Here is a 17,468-nt window from a genome sequence, read left to right on the forward strand (position 1 = left end):
GCTGTTCGAGCACCCCCCCGGAGCAGGGCTGAGCATCCGTGGAGCAGGACCGACCAGGCCCTCCTTATGCCCAGAGGTCACCAGAGCAGGAGGCTGAGGGATTGGGGTCGAGGGGACACACGAATGCGCTGCCATGCCCAGGGCCAGACCCTTTTGCCCTGCGCAGGGCCAGTGCTGTCCTCAAAAGCCCCCACCCTGGCGAGTCGCGGGGCTCTGGTGGACCCCGACCCCGCTGTGGGGAGGGGTGATGCGATGAGGGGGGGACAGCCACCCTCTCCCCCCACCCCATCCCCTCAGTGCCGCATCACCCCCGCCGCCTCATCAATAGGCAGCAACCCCCATTCCCGCAGCGTTGCCGTGGAAACCGGCGGAGCCGCCGCTATTGGCGGCCGGGGGCGCGGCGCGGCCCCCCCCCCGCCCCGGGGTGCAACGGACCCGGCTTAATATTGATGAGTCGGCGGCGTCTGCGCCGGGGGCTGCCCGAAGCCACGGTGAGGGGCTGGCAGCTCCCCCGGCCCCTCCGCTACGTCATCCCCGGCCGGGCGGGCGGCGGGCATGGGGCCGGGGGCGGCGGAGGGCTGAGGGCAGCGGGCAGCAGCCTTTGTACGGTGTGGAGAAGCCGGAGGGGCGGGAGGAGGGTGGCGGATCCAGGCGGGGATGGAGCCTCCCCCGGCGCAGGGATGCTGCTGCCGCCGCCTCCGTTCCCACCGGCAGGGAACGGGGCCCGGACTGCTCCCGCCGCCGCGCCTCTGATGCCTTCGGGTTTTCCGTGCTTGCTCCCGGAGCCACAGGGAGCCCTCGCCAGTAGCGGCTGAGCCCAGCGCCGTGTCCCAGCCATGCAGGAACCGGAGCCGGAGCGGGGGGTGCCCAGTGCGGCCCCAGCGCAGCCGGGAACTGGGCAAAGCGGTGCCCCGGCAGCGGGCGATGCCACCCCTGCGGCCTCCGCCTGTCCGCAGCTGGGCACTCCGAAAGGCGTCGGGGGTGAAGGGGACAGAGCGAGCTGTCAGCCGACCCCGGGACCGGAGGGGACCGGAGTACCCCAGCCCCAGGAAGAGTCCCCGGGGACCCCGCGCTGCCCCCCGGCAGACCAGCAGCGGGTTCGCTCCGCTCCGGAGCTCGTTAGGCCGCTGCGAGCGATGGAAGGGCTCGGACGGGACCGGCAGGACCGACCCCCCCAGGTAAGGCAGCTGCCGGAAAGGTCTGCTGGCGGGTGGGGGGCGACGGTGAGCGTTTTGTGAGGGGGGAGAGGCGTCGGGACCCCGGGGGGATGTCACCTTGGTGCGAGACGAGCAAGAGAAATGATTGCGCCTGGCTGTGGCTCAGCTACCCACAGGAAACCTCCCCTGTGGGGCTGGGATCTGCCTGAGCCGCTGCCACGCACCGGGATGTGGGAGAGGGAGCTTTCGGTGCCCTTCTCCAGGATTTCCAGCTGCCCCTGCCCCGGCTGGAGCTGGTGCTGGAGCTGGTGTGGGGTCTCACCAGAGCCAGCACTGGGCAGAGCCCCCCTGGTGCAGACCCAACCCCTGCACCAGCAAAGGCTGAAGCACCTCTGCACCTTCTCCTCACTCTGGGAGCATCAATGGCTCTGCAGGGACATGATTCACCACCACCCCCTTCCAGAGCATCCCCTCTCTGGTCAGGGCAGCCCAGGAAGACCTGGGGTACCTGTGCTGCAGGGGAACCTGGCCCTGCTGACAGCACTGGGGCACCTTGGGGCAGTGCAATGCCTGGCCCCTTGCAGCCCTTCCCTAAAACCAGCCCATAAAGGCTTCCTAGGTCTCACCTCCTTGATCCAGGCCACTAAAGTTCATCAGCTCATTCTGCCTGGGACAGTTTCCCCTCCTTTCCCATGGGTAAAATCAGTCATCGACCTGGGATCCCCTGGGGTAGCTCTGTGGTGCTTTTAAACTTGGGGAGAAATCAGCTCTTGGCCTGTTCTTCTTGAGCATGGAAATGAAGAGCAGAGCTGAGCAAGGTTTGGCAGGAGGCTTTTGAGCCAAGCCTGTGCTGTGCTGTGCTGCTGAGCCTGACTGGAGAGCAGGCTGGAGCAGCCTGCAGGAGAAATGACACCGATAGAAACCCAGCAAAGGAGAAAATGGTTTCACTCAAGCAGTTTCTTAGGACTCTTTTTGAAGGGCTGTTCCTTGTGATGCTTTGGGAAAGGCCACCTTGAACCATGAAGTCCTTGATCTGCCTCTGACCACAGCTCCTGGCCATTCCCTAGCCAAAAAATGGGGCAGCATATTGGGAATAATTTCTGTTCCCATCTCCTTTCTCCACCCATCCCAAGAGTCAAATCAGTTGTGCCAAACCTACTCTCTTCTGGCCCTTTGGGAGAGCTGGCAGGGGGTGGCCCTGAGTCTGGGTGGGAGAGGCTGGGAGTGGCAGGGGGGGCAGGTGGCTGATTCAAAGGGGTGTTTGTGGGTGCTCCAGCAGCATCCTGTGAGGTGGGGACTGTGCACCCAGCTCTAGTGACCCCTGCAGTGGGTCCCCCACACAGCAGCTCCGCACGTGGGTGGTGGTGGAAGGGGTGAGGGCTGTGGTGGTGACTGCTGAGCACCTGCTATCCAGTTTCCCTGTCTTCTTGAGTGTTGAGCTTTGAGTGTTTCCCTGTGATCTTGGAGGCTCCTGGCTTGGTGGGTGATTAACAGTCCCCTTTCCCACTGCCATGGGGCTGTGGCAGCACCTTGGAGTATAACCACAGTACCAGTGCCCCAAGGCAGTACCATGGTGGTGCTTGAAGGTGCTGACAATGCCATGATGAGCAGAGCAATGGTACTGTGGCACCTGGTGGTATTGTACTGGTGGTACCATGGTGGCACCATCCTTAACATTGATGTGGAGCCCCAGGAAAGACAAATTATCTATCTATCTATCTATCTACCTATTTATCTATCTATCTATCTCACTCTCCAAGTGGCTCTGCTGATGTACAAGGCTTCCAGCTCCAACCCAGGAGGGAAGAGAGTGATGCTCTCCCTGGCAGAGCTGACAGAGCTGCTGTGCTGTGGAAGCCACTTCCCAGGGAGCAAGGTGCTGTGTTACAGCTGGGGGACAAGGGGGCATGCAGGCAGGTCCCCTCCAAAAGCATGTCTCCTTCTGGCTAGTCTGGGACAAGCAGTAGACACTGTGTGCCCTGCTGCTGCAGCTGGGCTTCCTTTAGGACATCTGTCCTTGGGATGTCAGTGCTACATTATGCAAAGAGGACAGCTGCCTCCAGGGAGTGATCTCCTAGTGTGGGGAAGAGCCTCCTGAGGGCTCATCACTGACAGAGTTGATTAAAGATGTTGATTTTACGATGAAGCTCTTGCTGTGTGTCTCAGCCCCCACCACTACTGCTCTGCCATCCCCTCAGGGACTGTCTATGGGCTGATGTTAAGATTATCTGTAGGTCAAGTTGATCTCAGCTTTCTTGCTCAGGTCCCTCCTGAGTGCTGAGAGTGGAGAGCTGTTGCCCTTCTGCCATTTGGGAGCTGTCAAGGAATCTCTGGAGGTAGGGAGGTGAGTTGGAGGGACACAGCTGGAGCCCCCCATCCAGCCCTTGCCCCATGCAGAGCTGTCTCCTAGTTGGAAGAAGTTCCTCAGGGTCTGACCAGGCAAGTGTTGAGGTGGTCAAGAATCATAGAATTGTTAGGGTTGGAAGGGACCTGAAGGCTCAGCCAGTTCCAACCCCCCTGCCATGGGCAGGGACACCTCACACTACAGCAGGCTGCTCAGAGCCACATCAAAACCTCCAGGGATGAGGCTTCCACCACCTCCCTGGGCAACCTGTGCCAGTGTCTCATAAAATGTGTGCCCATGGCACCTGGGGCCCTGGTTTAGAGGCCATGGTGGTCTTAGGTCGAAGGTTGGACTCAATGATCTTGGAGGTCTTTTCCAACCCAAACAATTCTGTGATTCTGTCCCCAAGGGCTGGGATGCCACTACTCTCATAACCCTGTCTGAGGCTGCAAGACTCTCATGGAGAAGAACATCCTCCATAGGTCTGGTGAGAGTTTCCTTGCTGTGAGTCATGCCCATGTCTTCCCATCCCCTAGCTGTGTGCCTCTGCACTCTGCAATGCACTGCAGGCTTTCCCAGCTGCTCTGCAGAGTCATGTGTCCCACCACAGCATAATTCTATCATCTGGGAGAGGGAGGTTGCTGTCCCAAGTGGTCCTGTGCCTTTGAAACCACTCTGGTCATGCTTTCCAAAATGTCTGTGTGTGCACAGGAGGTAAGAAATGATTCTCCTGCTGAGACTCTCCAGGCTCTGCAGAGGTAGGATCCCAGTCAGAATAATGAGTAGCAAGAGAAGGAGCAAAATGCTGTCTGTGTAGGAAGCAGGGGGTTAAAGTGGCACAGATACAGTCTGGCTGGAAATTGGGAAGTTCCCATGATGCTGTCAGATGGATTTTAGAGCACTTCCCACAAGAGCTCAGCTGTCTGCATTTCTAATGGGATGCTGCTCCAGGGGGATCTGCTTTGGCCCTGGAAACTTGGGATGGTTTGCAAGAGGGTTGCTGAAGTGAAGGCTCTCTCCTGACGCCCTAAATTGGTAGAGGTGAGAGGAGCAAAGTCATTCAGTTTTGCCATGTCCCTTCCAGGGCTACTCACCCCTCCAGCCTTCCCCACTGCACTTACAGAAGGGATAAGCTCAGTGGCTGACCATGCCTTGGTCTGGCATCCCATGAGCCACACAAGCAAGGAGCACAGCTAGGGTGCTGGGGGTTGGCTGGTGTGGCTACTGCTCAATCTCAAGAGGTTGCTTTGCATCTGACTTTCTTTAAAGCCAAGTCTCAGTACCATGTTCCAGCACACAAAGGGATGGATCCTCCTGGTAGCTACCCTTTGTGTACTGGAACATGGGAAAAGGGAGTCTCCAGACTCCCTTTTTGAAAGGAGTCCCATGGAAAAGGACAGGGACAATGGGTATAGGTTTCTGCTGGGGAGGTTCCTGTTGGACTCCAAAAGAAAATTTTTCTCCATCAGAACAGCTGGACATTGGAATCATGTCCCAAGGGAAGCAGTGGATTCCCCTACACTGGACAGTTTTAAGACCCAGCTTGCCAGGGTGCTGGGCCAGCTCATTTCAACTCTACTACTACCAAGAATGGTTGGTCCAGATGATCCTTGGGGTCCCTTCCAACCTGGCATTCTGTGATCCTCAGCTTCCCTTGAGGTCAGATGGAGCTGAGAATCAGAGAATCATAGAATTTTTAGGGTTGGAAGGGACCTCAAGGCTCAGCCAGTTCCAACCCCCCTGCCATGGGCAGGGACACCTCACACTACAGTAGGCTGGCCACAGCCTCATCCAGCCTGGCCTTGAAAACTTCCAGGGATGAGGCTTCCACCACCTCCCTGGGCAACCTGTGCCAGTGTCTCACCACCCTCATGGGGAAGAATAAATCAATAAATCCATAAAGCCCAACTGAAAATGCTTAAACCAAGGAACACTCCAACTAGTAGGGACTTAAATACCCACAGAGGAAACTGTTGCTCCCTGTGGGGCTTAACAACACAAAGCACAGACACAGTAAGGATTGTGAGATGCTGGTGGAGATGCTCCATGCCAGGGGTGCAGGCCAAGCTGTGTTGACAATAAGCTCAGTGCCTTTTGCATGCATTTGTGGCCTTTCCAGAGCTTCAGTTTTGCATTGGCAAAGGTGGAAACCCATTCCTTTAATGGCTGAGGGCACGTAGAGCTCTACCCTTGACTAGAAAGGGTAGGTCAGCAGAATAAAAGATGGCAGTGGGGTGAGAAGCTCTTCCTGGAAGAGTGAAGCACAGTTCTTGCTGTTCCAAACACCACTTCCCGCAATCCCACTCCGAAAAGGACCAATCTGCATCTCACTCAAAATCAGAGTCAATTAATCTGGCTTGGCTTGGCAGTGCTCAGCCTCATGCAGATGACTTAGTGCTGTCCCCTGCGAGCGTGTGGCCAGCCTGAGAGAGCTGCCTGCTGTGGGGAGCCAGCACCACTTCAGCTGTAGGAGGGAATGGAAGAGAATCCCAGAATCCCAGTGTCACAGAATCCCAGAGTCACAGAATCCCAGAATCCCAGAAACATAGAATCCCAGAGTCACAGAATCCCAGAGTCATAGAATCATAGAATCCCAGAGTCACAGAGTCACATAATCCCAGAATCCCAGAATCATAGAATCATAGAATCCCAGTGTCACAGAATCCCAGAGTCACAGAATCCCAGAAACATAGAATCCCAGAGTCACAGAATCCCAGAATCATAGAATCATAGAATCCCAGAGTCACAGAGTCACATAATCCCAGAATCCCAGAGTCACAGAATCCCAGAATCCCAGAAACATAGAATCCCAGAGTCACAGAATCATAGAATCCCAGAATCCCAGAATCATAGAATCCCAGAGTCATACAATCCCAGAATCCCAGAATCATAGAATCCCAGAGTCACAGAATCCCAGAGTCATAGAATCCCAGAGTCACAGAATCCCAGAATCACTTATTGAGGCTGGAAAAGACCTGTGAGATCATCAAGCCCAGCCTATGACCTTACACCACCAGCTCAGCTGAACCAGGTGTCCCTGCCCACGGCAGGGGGGTTGGAACTAGATGATCCTTGAGCTCCCTTCCAACCCTAACAATTCTGTGATTCTCCAAGTGCCACATCCAAGCTTTTCTTAGAGACCTCCAGGGATGGTGACTCCACCACCTCACCTCCCTGGGCAGTCCATCCCAGTGCCTAATCAGCCTTGCTGTAAGGAATTGCTTCCTAACATCCAACCTAACCCTCCCCTGGCACAGCTTCAGGCCATGCCCCCTGGTCCTGTCACAAGTTGCCAGGAATCAGAGCCTGACCCCCACCTGCCTACAGCTTCCTTTTAGGTAGTCTCCCCTTCTCCAGGCTGAACACCCCCAGCTCCCTCAGCCCAGCCAAGCCCAGCCTGAGTCAGGGCAAGGGCATTTCATTTCACTGTCTTTCATGCTCTCTTCACAAAGGAATGGCCAAATGGCTTGGCCAGGGCACTTGTGTGGGACACAGGGTGGGGGATGCCAGCCGTTGCCATCTCACTGTGTTCTTGGCACCTTCGGACTGCTGGTGACAAAGTGGTTTGGGACACAGGGCTGTCACACCCCCTGGGTGCTGGCCATCACTGCAGCAAGATCTCAGCACTCAGCATCTCTCTCCTTTCACTCTGTAGATTTTTGGTGAGGGGATTCACCAATGTCTTTGCTTCTTTGTTCTGGGTATCCCGTGGCTGTAGTCTTCCTGCTGGAATAACAGGAAAAGAAGTGGCCTGGCAATGCTGGCTGCCTCCTTGCCCTCCTCCTGCTGCAAGCACAGGCTTTCTGCATCCCAACCACTGCTCAGCACTTCTGGGAAAATACCCTTTAGGGCAGCATTTTACAGGTCTTGTGCTGCTCTTGTTGTTCACATTTCCATATTGCCCACTGAGCAGCACCTGTGCTGAGGTGCACCTCTCCTGAGTGGTGCAAGGGGATGATGTTTTCCCTCCATCTCTTAGTGAGAGGTGCAGGGGGATGATGTTTTCCTTCCATCTCTTAGTGAGTGGTGCAAGGGGATGATGTTTTCCCTCCATTTCTAGTGAGTGGTGCAAGGGGATGATGTTTTCCTTCCATCTCAGTGAGTGGTGCAAGGGGATGATGTTTTCCTTCCATCTCAGTGAGTGGTGCAAGGGGATGATGTTTTCCCTCCACTTCTAGTGAGTGGTGCAAGGGGATGATGTTTTCCCTCCATCTCTTAGTGAGAGGTGCAGGGGGATGATGTTTTCCTTCCATCTCTTAGTGAGTGGTGCAAGGGGATGATGTTTTCCCTCCATCTCAGTGAGTGGTGCAAGGGGATGATGTTTTCCTTCCATCTCTTGGTGAGTGGTGCAAGGGGATGATGTTTTCCTTCCATCTCAGTGAGTGGTGCAAGGGGATGATGTTTTCCCTCCATCTCAGTGAGTGGTGCAAGGGGATGATGTTTTCCTTCCATCTCAGTGAGTGGTGCAAGGGGATGATGTTTTCCTTCCATCTCTCAGTGAGTGGTGCAAGGGGATGATGTTTTCCCTCCATCTCAGTGAGTGGTGCAAGGGGATGATGTTTTCCTTCCATCTCAGTGAGTGGTGCAAGGGGATGATGTTTTCCTTCCATCTCAGTGAGTGGTGCAAGGGGATGATGTTTTCCCTCCATCTCAGTGAGAGGTGCAAGGGGATGATGTTTTCCCTCCATTCCTTAGCTACTTAAAGACATTGGAGATTTGGCTTCTCATTCCAGGACAGAATCCTATCACTGCCCCAGATGAGTCCTTGCTTTACTACAAGGTGCAAGGGACACTCTTCCCAACGTGCTGGAGCCTGGGCAACTAGAACAGGTCTTAAGGCAATGTGACCCAAACAGAAAAGGTGCTCCTGGCCTCCTGGGGAAACTGCAGATAATTTGGAAAGCAGGAATAGGCTGGAGAGGATGTGGGCAAAACCTGAGCTGTGCATCCAGAATCTGCCACAACTTTAACTGCATGGAGTCATAGAACATTTTGGGTTGGAAGGGACCTGTGCAGGTCATCTGGTCCACCCCCCTGCAGTCAGCAGGGACATCTTCAACCAGAGCAGGTTGCTCAGAGCCCCATCCAACCTGCCCTGGAATGTTTCTGTCACATCTTTGGGCAATCTGGGCCAGTGTCTCACCACTAGCAGAGACTGGGGATGGTGTTTGCCAGGTAGCCAGAATATCTCCATTCACTTCCACCCCCACATGGGACAGGACTTTATCTTCCCACGTGGAGGAGCACATCTGTCTCTTCAAAGCTGAGCGTGGTAGGTAGTGCAATCTCTCCACTCCAGAAAGCCAGACTGGTGAGACCACAGACACTAGTGCTCAGGCTCCAACAGGGGAAGCAGACCTGCTCTTCACTTTCCAAGCTCTGAGCTTCTGTATGGGTAGAGATTTGCTGACCTGCAGCTCAGTATCTTACCAGGGTAAATCCCTGAGCCAGCCCAGGGCCACTCTCTGTGGCCAGGAGCTTTGTTCCCAAGTGCATTCATCAGTACCCAAGTCCCACACCTTCCTAGGGAGTGTTTCTTTGAGTTAGAGTTTCTCTGTTATGAGAAAGATGTGATAGCAGAGAACAAGACTCCCTGCTCCACTCAGCAGCATACCAGACCTGGAAAGAGCTAAACTTTATCATTTTTCCCCAGAGTTTTGTGGTGGTGTTGTTTTGTGTTTGTTTTTTTTTTTTGCATGCATGCAACCCAAAATTATCTGACACGTGGCAGCCTAAAAGAGCCTCCAGATGTTCCATGAAGACCTCAAGGCTGCCTGTGCCTGAGCCTGCAGTGCTGGCAGCTGCAGGCTGACCTCTGCTCAGACCCAAACCACAAAGAGCCCCAACAATTTCTCTAGCAAGCCTCTAGCACCCTCCTCTTAGCTCAACCAATTGGCAACAGGCATGAGCAGGGAGGAAGCAGAGGTTGTGAAGTCTCTCTGTGTTTGCACTGAAGATGTTAACACCTTCACTTCCCACTCCTGTGTTTTACCCTTTTCTAGTGTAAATACCACTGCTTGTGCCCGCTCTGCTGATTCAATGACTTGCTCAGCAGCACCCAGGAAAAACTACAGTGGGGGAAAAAAAAAAGTAGCTTGGTTCTCTTGGCTCCTGCTCAGACACCTGAATTTTACAATCAAACCAAGTTGTATGATGGAACACAGCCTGGCTTGTGTACATTCCCCAGCTGTGCAATGAAAGAGAGATGCTGTCAGTGCCTCCTGACTGGTGGGGATGGAGCAGAGTTGTGCTTTGCTGGAGTGGGGCTAGGCCAAGTCTTTCTGCAAGCTGACAAGGGAGGAGCTTTGCACACCAGGGTTAAAATGGTAGTTGGTGGAAAAGGCTTCGTATGTGTTGCTTGTCCTACACAATGCAGGCACCATTCTCACCAGGTGTGTAGGTGGGAGAAGACCCTACTGCAAGGGGTGCCCAGGAGTCACAGAGTGCCCAGGAAGGTGATGTTGATGTTGTACTTGAGGAGCTTGCTTTGCACAACCCCACGCTGCAGATTATTTGGTACCCAAGATGGAACTAACAAATCTGCTTTAGCAGGGGGCTTGGACTAGATGATGTCCAGAGATCCCTTCCATGCCAACCCCTGCCATGCTGGGATGCTGTGATGGATGATATCCCAGCCATCGTCAGCTGCACATGTACATCCTGGTTTTGCAAACCCATTTTGTGGTTAATGTGGAAAGAGGTTGGGTCACAGCTGGGGGAAGCCCATGTGTGCCTTGTCATGCTTCTGCTTCAGCAAGGTAACAGCCAGCTGGAAGCAGGAGGGGTCACAAGCCTCTGAACCACACTGCAGAGCAGGGTGAGGAGCAAATCAGGGACTGATGACACCAGCAGTTGTTCAGCCCTGAGCATCTCCACCCTGAGCAGGACATCTCTCTCGTGAGTGTCCTCAGTGGGTCCCTCCCTGGGAGGACAGCTTGCTGTGGATCTTTGTGCTTCCTTTGGGGGAAGGAAAGGCTTTCTCCAAACCCTCTGTCCTCCTCAGTTGCCTGCCCTGGTTTGTGCCTGGTTGTGAAAGATGAAGGAACTCATGCACTGTGTGTCAGGAGCAGTTCAGAGCTGTTCAGAGCTGTCTTTCCAGCAGCCAGGTGGCATTTTGGTGTCACTTGCTCTCATCCAGCAGCCATGTGGCTTTTTTGGTGTCACTTGCTCTCATCCAGCAGCCATGTGGCTTTTTTGGTGTCACTTGCTCTCATCCAGCAGCCATGTGGCTTTTTTGGTGTCACTTGCTCTCATCCAGCAGCCATGTGGCTTTTTTGGTGTCACTTGCTCTCATCTGCTTACAAAACCTCTTGGATTTTGGATTAGCTGGCAGAGGTGAGCAATCATGCTGTGTTGCCTTCTGGACCTGGCTGTAGCCCTGGGCTGGTACATGGAGGATGGCTACCAAGAGGATGGAGACTCCATTTTAACAAGGAGCCCTGAGGATATATTCTTGGGGAGATTCCCACTGGAATCCAGAAGAAAATTTTTCCCCATGAGAATAGCTGGGCATTGGAATCATCTCATATTGGACTCAGCTTGCCAGGGTGCTGGGCCAGCTCATTTCGTCTCCACTATTACCTAGAAAGGTTGGACCAGATGATCCATGGGGTCCTCTCCAGTCTGGCATTCTGTGATTCTGTGATTTTAGAGAGCTGATGCTCTGCCTCTGCCTTGAGAATTTAATTTCTACTCACATCCCTCCTTGTCTCAGTTTTGCAGGAACATTAATTTCCCTCTGGTTGGGAAGGCTGGAGAAGCTGAGCTCATCAAGAGCAGCTAAGCCAGGGCAGTCAGAGCTATGGAGCTGCCTTTTCTTTTCCTGGTCTAGCTGGGTTTGCATTGCTGGGACCAGTGCTGGTGCTCTCATAAGAAGCTTTAAAGCTAGAGAGGATCTGAATTTGTGAGACTCCAATTTTAGCTGCGTGTCTCATTTCAAGCACACCATGAGGAACACACGAAGAGCTGGCAGTGGTCAGAGGGTGTGCAGGAGAGGAGGCCTGGGGCTGGGGTAAGAAAGAGCAAATATAGAGTGGATGTTCCCCTGAATATCCTCTTAGTATCTCCCAATTGGTGGCTGCAGCACTCCCCATGCTGGAGGCAGTGCCTTTGACGTTAATAGCCTCGGATGGATTTTTTCTTCCGTGAATTTTTTTACATGGAGTGACATACACACACACACACACACACAGAAAAAAAAATCAGATAAGTGAGGAAATCACAGAAATAAGGGCAAGTAGCAGGCTGGAAGAGGGATGGGCAGCAGGAGAAAAAAAAATGCTAACTCATGGAAAGAGGATTTGACACCATGGAGGGTGAGGAGCTGGTGGGGAAGAGCCTTGAAGTCAGCGGAAGAACAGAGACGTTGGTGTCTGAAACAGGGAACCTGCCACTGCAAAATGAGGGAAGCAGAACAAGTGCTGTGGGACAGGAATGCCTGGCAAAGGAGTGGCAGAGTAAGCAGGGCTGCTGCCAGGCACATCTCTCACATCTCCCAGCCCCTGAACAGAATCCTCCCTCTCACCTCCGCCGGGATGGTGCTCGCCGAGGCGTGAGGGACGCTGGTGGTGGTGGAGGGTGGAGGCTGCTCTGGCTCACTGACCCAACAGGAGGTGATGCTATTTCTGTCTTGCTTTTGACATGCAGAGAGGGCACTGCAGAAGAGCAGCTGATGGAAAATAACTTTGTTCTGGGAGGGAACATCATCTCCCTTGGAACTGAATGGAAGAGGGGAAAATGGATTGGCAACGACAGGTTTCATTTCCAGGTGGGGAGGGTTGAGAAGTTAAAGAAACTAATTACTGAAGTCAGCTGGAACGAAGAGCTAAAGGGCTTTGACATGGTGGAAGCTTGGTGGCAGTGATCTCAAATGAAGCAGAAGTGGTGGCTTTAATATATATCCAAGACAGCAGGAGAGCTGCTGTGGTGTCACTGAGGAAATAGGTCTGCAAAGCGCCTGCAAAGGCAGGGTTGGTTTTCAGAGATGGCTTCTGTGGAGCAAACCCAGCAGCTGGACCCATACCTGCTGCAAAGGGGCAAGGCACTGTAGGGATGTGATGGAATGGGGGTGGGTTTGGTAAAGCTTGAAAGGGAGTGTGTTTGGTAAAGCTTGAAAGGGAGCGTGCTTCATACATCTTGAAACTGAGTGTGGTTTATCCATCCTGAAATTGAGTATGCTTTATAAATCTTGAAATGGAGTATGTTTTATAAATCTTTAGATGGAGTGTGTTTTATAAATCTTTGAGTGTGTTTTATAAATCTCAAAATGGAGTGTGTTTTATAAATCTTGGGACTCTAATGTGAGGTGTCCCTGCCCATGGCAAGGGGGTTGGAACTAGATGATCCTTGTGGTCCCTTCCAACCCTGATTGATTCTCTGATTCTTAACCTGAGTGTGTTTGATATATCTTGAAGCTGAGTGTGTTGGATAAATCTTGAAGCCGAGTGTGTTGGATAAATCTTGAAGCTGAGTGTGTTGGATAAATCTTGAAGCTGAGTGTGTTGGATAAATCCTGAAGCTGAGTGTGTTGGATAAATCCTGAAGCTGAGTGTGTTGGATAAATCCTGAAGCTGAGTGTGTTGGATAAATCCTGAAGCTGAGTGTGTTTCAAAATCAGCCACCAGACCACTTGTTCCCAAAGGCCACCTGAGACCTCCCACTCATGAGGCCACCTGGTAAATTCCTCCTCCTCCTCCTCCCCATCTGGCTTTGCACAGGGATTTGAAAACAAGGCTGGCCTGAGACTTTGGCACGTTCCCCAGGGCTGGGGTGGGGAAGCCCTCTCAGCTGGGCTGTGCCAGGCCATGCCATGAGGCAGCAGCAGCCTGAGCCGCATTGCAGAGCAGAGCTGCAGGCAGCTCCTGACGGCCTCACCGTGGTTTGATTTACTGTCCCCCAAATGGCTTCCTGCAAGTTTTCCACAGGACTTTAAAGACTGTGCTGGCTGCTGGGCGTTCCACAGGGATTTTGACTACGTGACCCAGTTAGCAGCCTGGCTGGGCACCTCTCCCTGCACAAGCTGCTGCAGCTCTCTGCTGCTTTTTGAAGTTTTCAGGTGAAAAAGCAGCAGCTCTCTTGCAGCTGCCCTGCTGAGGCTGTTCTTTCTTTGCTCCTCCTCAAAGCATCCTGAAGAAGCTGTGTTTTGGGCTCTACCTGCCAAAAGAGACAGCAGATGATGATGATGATTTCCCTGTTCTGGGAGGCTTCAAAGCTGTGTGCCTGCAGCACAGGGGAGCCGTGCTGTGCTGTGCTCTCCTCCCTCAGCATCCCAACTGCTCTTCTCCTGCCTCATTCTGGTTGTGGAAAATTTCCCCCACAGCCAAAGGAGAGATCACTTGGGTTAAGTTTTTAGTGGCCAAGGATGCTCTGGATCTGGGGGACATGACTGGAAGTTCTTTACTCTGAAGGTGGTGAGACACTGGAACAGGTTGCCCAGAGGGGTTGTGGACACCAGGTTTAAGGCTAGGTTGGATGAGGCTTTGAGCAACCTGGGCTACAGGGAGATGTCCCTGCCCACAGCAGGCATGTTGGAACTGGATGATCCTTAAGGACCCTTCCAACTGAAGCCATTCTATGGTTCTGTGGTTCTATGCTTCACGGATGCCTGGAGACCCTCCCTGCCATCCCATGGTATCAGCTCTGCCTCAGCTCCTGCCGCCTCCAGCGCCCTGCAAACCTCTCTGATCAAGAGATGCCTTTGGATTTCAGCTCCTGCTGGTACTTCTGCATCTGTATCAAGAGGATTCTCTTCAGGGAGAGCATTTGTGCCTCTTATCCTCGATGATTTCCTCCAGCTCCCTACCCAAGGCAGCATCCACGGCCTGTGGCGGCTGCAGCACGCAGCACGAGCACCTTGAGGAACAGCAGAGTGGTTAATAAATTAAAAGCTCTTTCATTATAGGAAATGAATGTTTAATGAGTGTGGGATGACGTCTAGACAGCCCTTCAGCTCCAGCCTCTACGTGGTCGAGGAGGAGGAGGAGGAGGAGGAGAAGGGTTCAGCTGCTGCAGCCGGTGCCGGCTCAGCGCCGAGGGGAAGGTTTGGCAAAGCTCTCCTGGGCAATGAGGTCCCCTCGTGGGACAGACATCCTGGCACAGCAAGGATCTGCTGCCTCCACCTCTTGTCCCTGCAGATGTCCCTTGTGCCTCTCTGGGCAGAGCCCCAGGGAGCTGTGGCTGCAGCAGGACGTGCTGGCAGCGGGGAGGCTTGGCTGGGTGCCTGGCCCCAGCCCGGAGCACACAGCCACACTCTCCTGCTCCATGGCACTTTGCCTGGGGGTCCTGCAATGCCCAGGGAACTGGGAGGGTCTCTGCATGGTCCAGCACATGCCAGCCTTTGTCATGTCGTGGGCTTGAAACGTGGGCTGAACTGGGGTAGGTTGGGGGTGAGTGCTTGGGAGGCTTTGCATCCTGCCCTGATGAAGAAGTTGTTTGATAGCTACAGAAAAGGGGTTTCAAATGCAGAAATTTGAATGGAGGCCCCCAAAAGATCCCTCTGCCATGCTGGAAGTGCCAGTTTGGAAGTGCCCCTGCAGAAGCCCAGTGCTGACCACATCAGAAGCCCTGGCTGCCTGATGGGGGGTGGGGGCAGGAGCACATCAGCTCCTCTGCCAGAGCTCCCCAGCTCCTGCCCCCAGGTCAGAGGCTTCTGGCTGCGTTTGCTCAGCCTGGCTCAGTGCAGGCAACTGCTGACAAGAAGCTTGAGGCCTCTTGGCAGTGGCAAGGAGATGGAACTAATGCTTGTTGACTTCATCCCAGGGGCTGCCTGCTGGGCTCTGGGGAGGGCAGCGGTGAACCAGCCCAAGGCAATGCCAGGCATGGCATGGGAGATGCTGGTAGAATTCCTCCCTCCCCAGGCACCCACCCTGCTCTGTGCCCCCATCAGCACCTGCAGCATCCTCTGCATGGCTGCTCAGCCTGAGGAAGTGGATTGCAAACTGGCTCCACAACAGAGCTCAGAGGGTTGTCATCAGTGGCACAGAGTCAACTTGGAGGCCTGCAGCCAGTGGTGTCCCCCAGGGATGGGTACTGGGCCCAGTTTTGTTCAATATCTTTATCAATGACCTGGCTGAGGGCATTGAGAGTCCCCTCAGCAAGTTCCTGATGATACAAAACTGGGGGAAGGTTGGCTGACACCCCTCAGGCTGTGCTGCATCCAGCGTGACCTGGACAGGCTGAGAGCTGGCTGCAGGCAAACCTCATGGAGTTTAATAAGGACAAGTGCAGGGTCCTACATCTGGGGAGGAATAACAACAGGCACCAGGACAGGTTAGAGGCTGCCCTGCTGGAAAGCAGCTCCACAGAGAAAGACCTTGGAGTGCTGGGGGACAGCAAGTTCTGCATGGGACAGCAATGTGCTCTGGTGGCCAAGAGAGCCAATGGGATCCTGGGATGGATCAGGAAAGGTGTGTCCGGCAGGGCTAGGGAAGTTCTTCTATCTCTCTACTCTGCCCTGCTGAGACCACAGCTTCAATCCTGTGTCCAGTTTTGGGCTCCTCAGTTCAAGAGAGACAGAGACCTGCTGGAGAGAATCCAAGGGAGAGCCAGGAGGATGCTTAGGGGACTTGAGCATCTCCCCTGGGAAGAGAGACTAAGAGCCCTGGGGCTGTTTAGTCTGGAGAAGAGAAGGCTGAGAGGGATCTGATCAATGTCTCTCAATAGCTGAGGGGTGGGTGTCAAGTGGAGGGGGCCAGGCTCTTTTGGGTGGTTCACAGTGATAAGAAACAACAGGGTCAAACTAGAACATAGAAGATTTCAGCTCAACATGAGGAGAAACTTCTTTCCAGTGAGGGTGACAGAGCCCTGGAGCAGGCTGCCCAGGGGGGTTGTGGAGTCTCCTTCTCTGGAGCCTTTCCAACCCCACCTGGATGCATTCCTGTGCAGACTCCCCTGGGTGATGCTGCTCTGGCAGGGGGGTTGGACCTGCTGATCTCCTGAGGTCCCTTCCAACCTCTGATATAATGTGAGACTCTGAAGTGCTTTGACGTCCCTGGAGTGGGTGATGGGGAAGAAATCCTCTGGGACATCTCACTGTCCCTGTAAAGCTGCCTGCAATTCTGCCGGGGTTGGAGATTAGGAAAAATTTCTTCGCTGGAAGAGTGGTCAGGGACTGGAACAGGCAGCTCAGGGAGGTGGTGGAGTCACCATCTCTGGAGGTGTTCAAGAAGTGTGTGGCCATGGCACTTGGGGACGGGGTTTAATGGCCATGGTGGTGTTAGGTTGATGGTTGAACTCAGTAATCTTTAGAGGTCTTTTCCAACCCAAACAATTGTCTGATTCTGTGATTCCGTGGTTGGTACCACTGCTGCAGGATCTGCTGCTGGGTCTTGGGGCCTGAAGCACTGCACTGAGCAGGGTGCATGCCTCCCAGGGGAGCTTCTTGGCTTCCTCAGGCTGTTGAGCTTTCGGAGTTCTTTGGTTCCTGGGCCAGCCTTGGCCAACCTTGGGAGCAACCCTGAGTTGTTAGAGGGGAGGAGAGGGCAGCCAGGTTCCTGGGGTGCTGTGGTGGATGTCCCTGGGGGCTGTGCCTTTGTGTTTAGGAAGAAAACAAAAGAAGAAAATCTATTTTTGCTTTCCCCTGAGCTGAAATCCATAGAGGCTGTGGGGTAGATGCCCAGCTTGCTGTGGGACAGGAAGGGAAGTTGGCTTAGGAGCTTTGGGACCAAGGTCATTTCCAATCAGCAGGTGCTGGTGTTCCATGAAGAGCTGCCAAGCTGGCCTGCCAAACAGCTGAGGGAGGGTAGCCCATGGAGATAAGATAGCCCTGCTTTGGCTACAACTGAGGAAGCAAGGCTAAGATAACAGAAACACCCCACTCCAAAGCAGATCTTGAAGGCCAGGGTGGCCAAGCAAAGACCTTTGCCTAATTAACTGCAATTGTAATGTTCAAGTTAACACCCCTTGGAATGCTCATGAGCCAAACTGAGTACATGCTGAGTGTCTATGGCTAGGTTACTCTCCACCCAAAG

The 17,468-nt window shown here is 53.8% G+C and overlaps 1 protein-coding gene across 1 annotated transcript in view; it reads left to right on the forward strand.

Moving 5' to 3' along the window:
* The first annotated feature begins 836 nt into the window (after nucleotides 1-836).
* Nucleotides 837-17,468, forward strand: part of TSPOAP1 (TSPO associated protein 1) — an 85,064-nt gene continuing 68,432 nt past the window's right edge. The window contains exon 1 of the mRNA XM_054394580.1: nucleotides 837-1,178. Within this exon, the coding sequence (XP_054250555.1) occupies nucleotides 837-1,178 (342 nt within the window). The remainder of the gene's footprint in view (nucleotides 1,179-17,468) is intronic.

Source organism: Indicator indicator, chromosome 30 (genome assembly GCF_027791375.1).
Source record: "Indicator indicator isolate 239-I01 chromosome 30, UM_Iind_1.1, whole genome shotgun sequence".
Classification (NCBI taxonomy): domain Eukaryota; kingdom Metazoa; phylum Chordata; class Aves; order Piciformes; family Indicatoridae; genus Indicator; species Indicator indicator.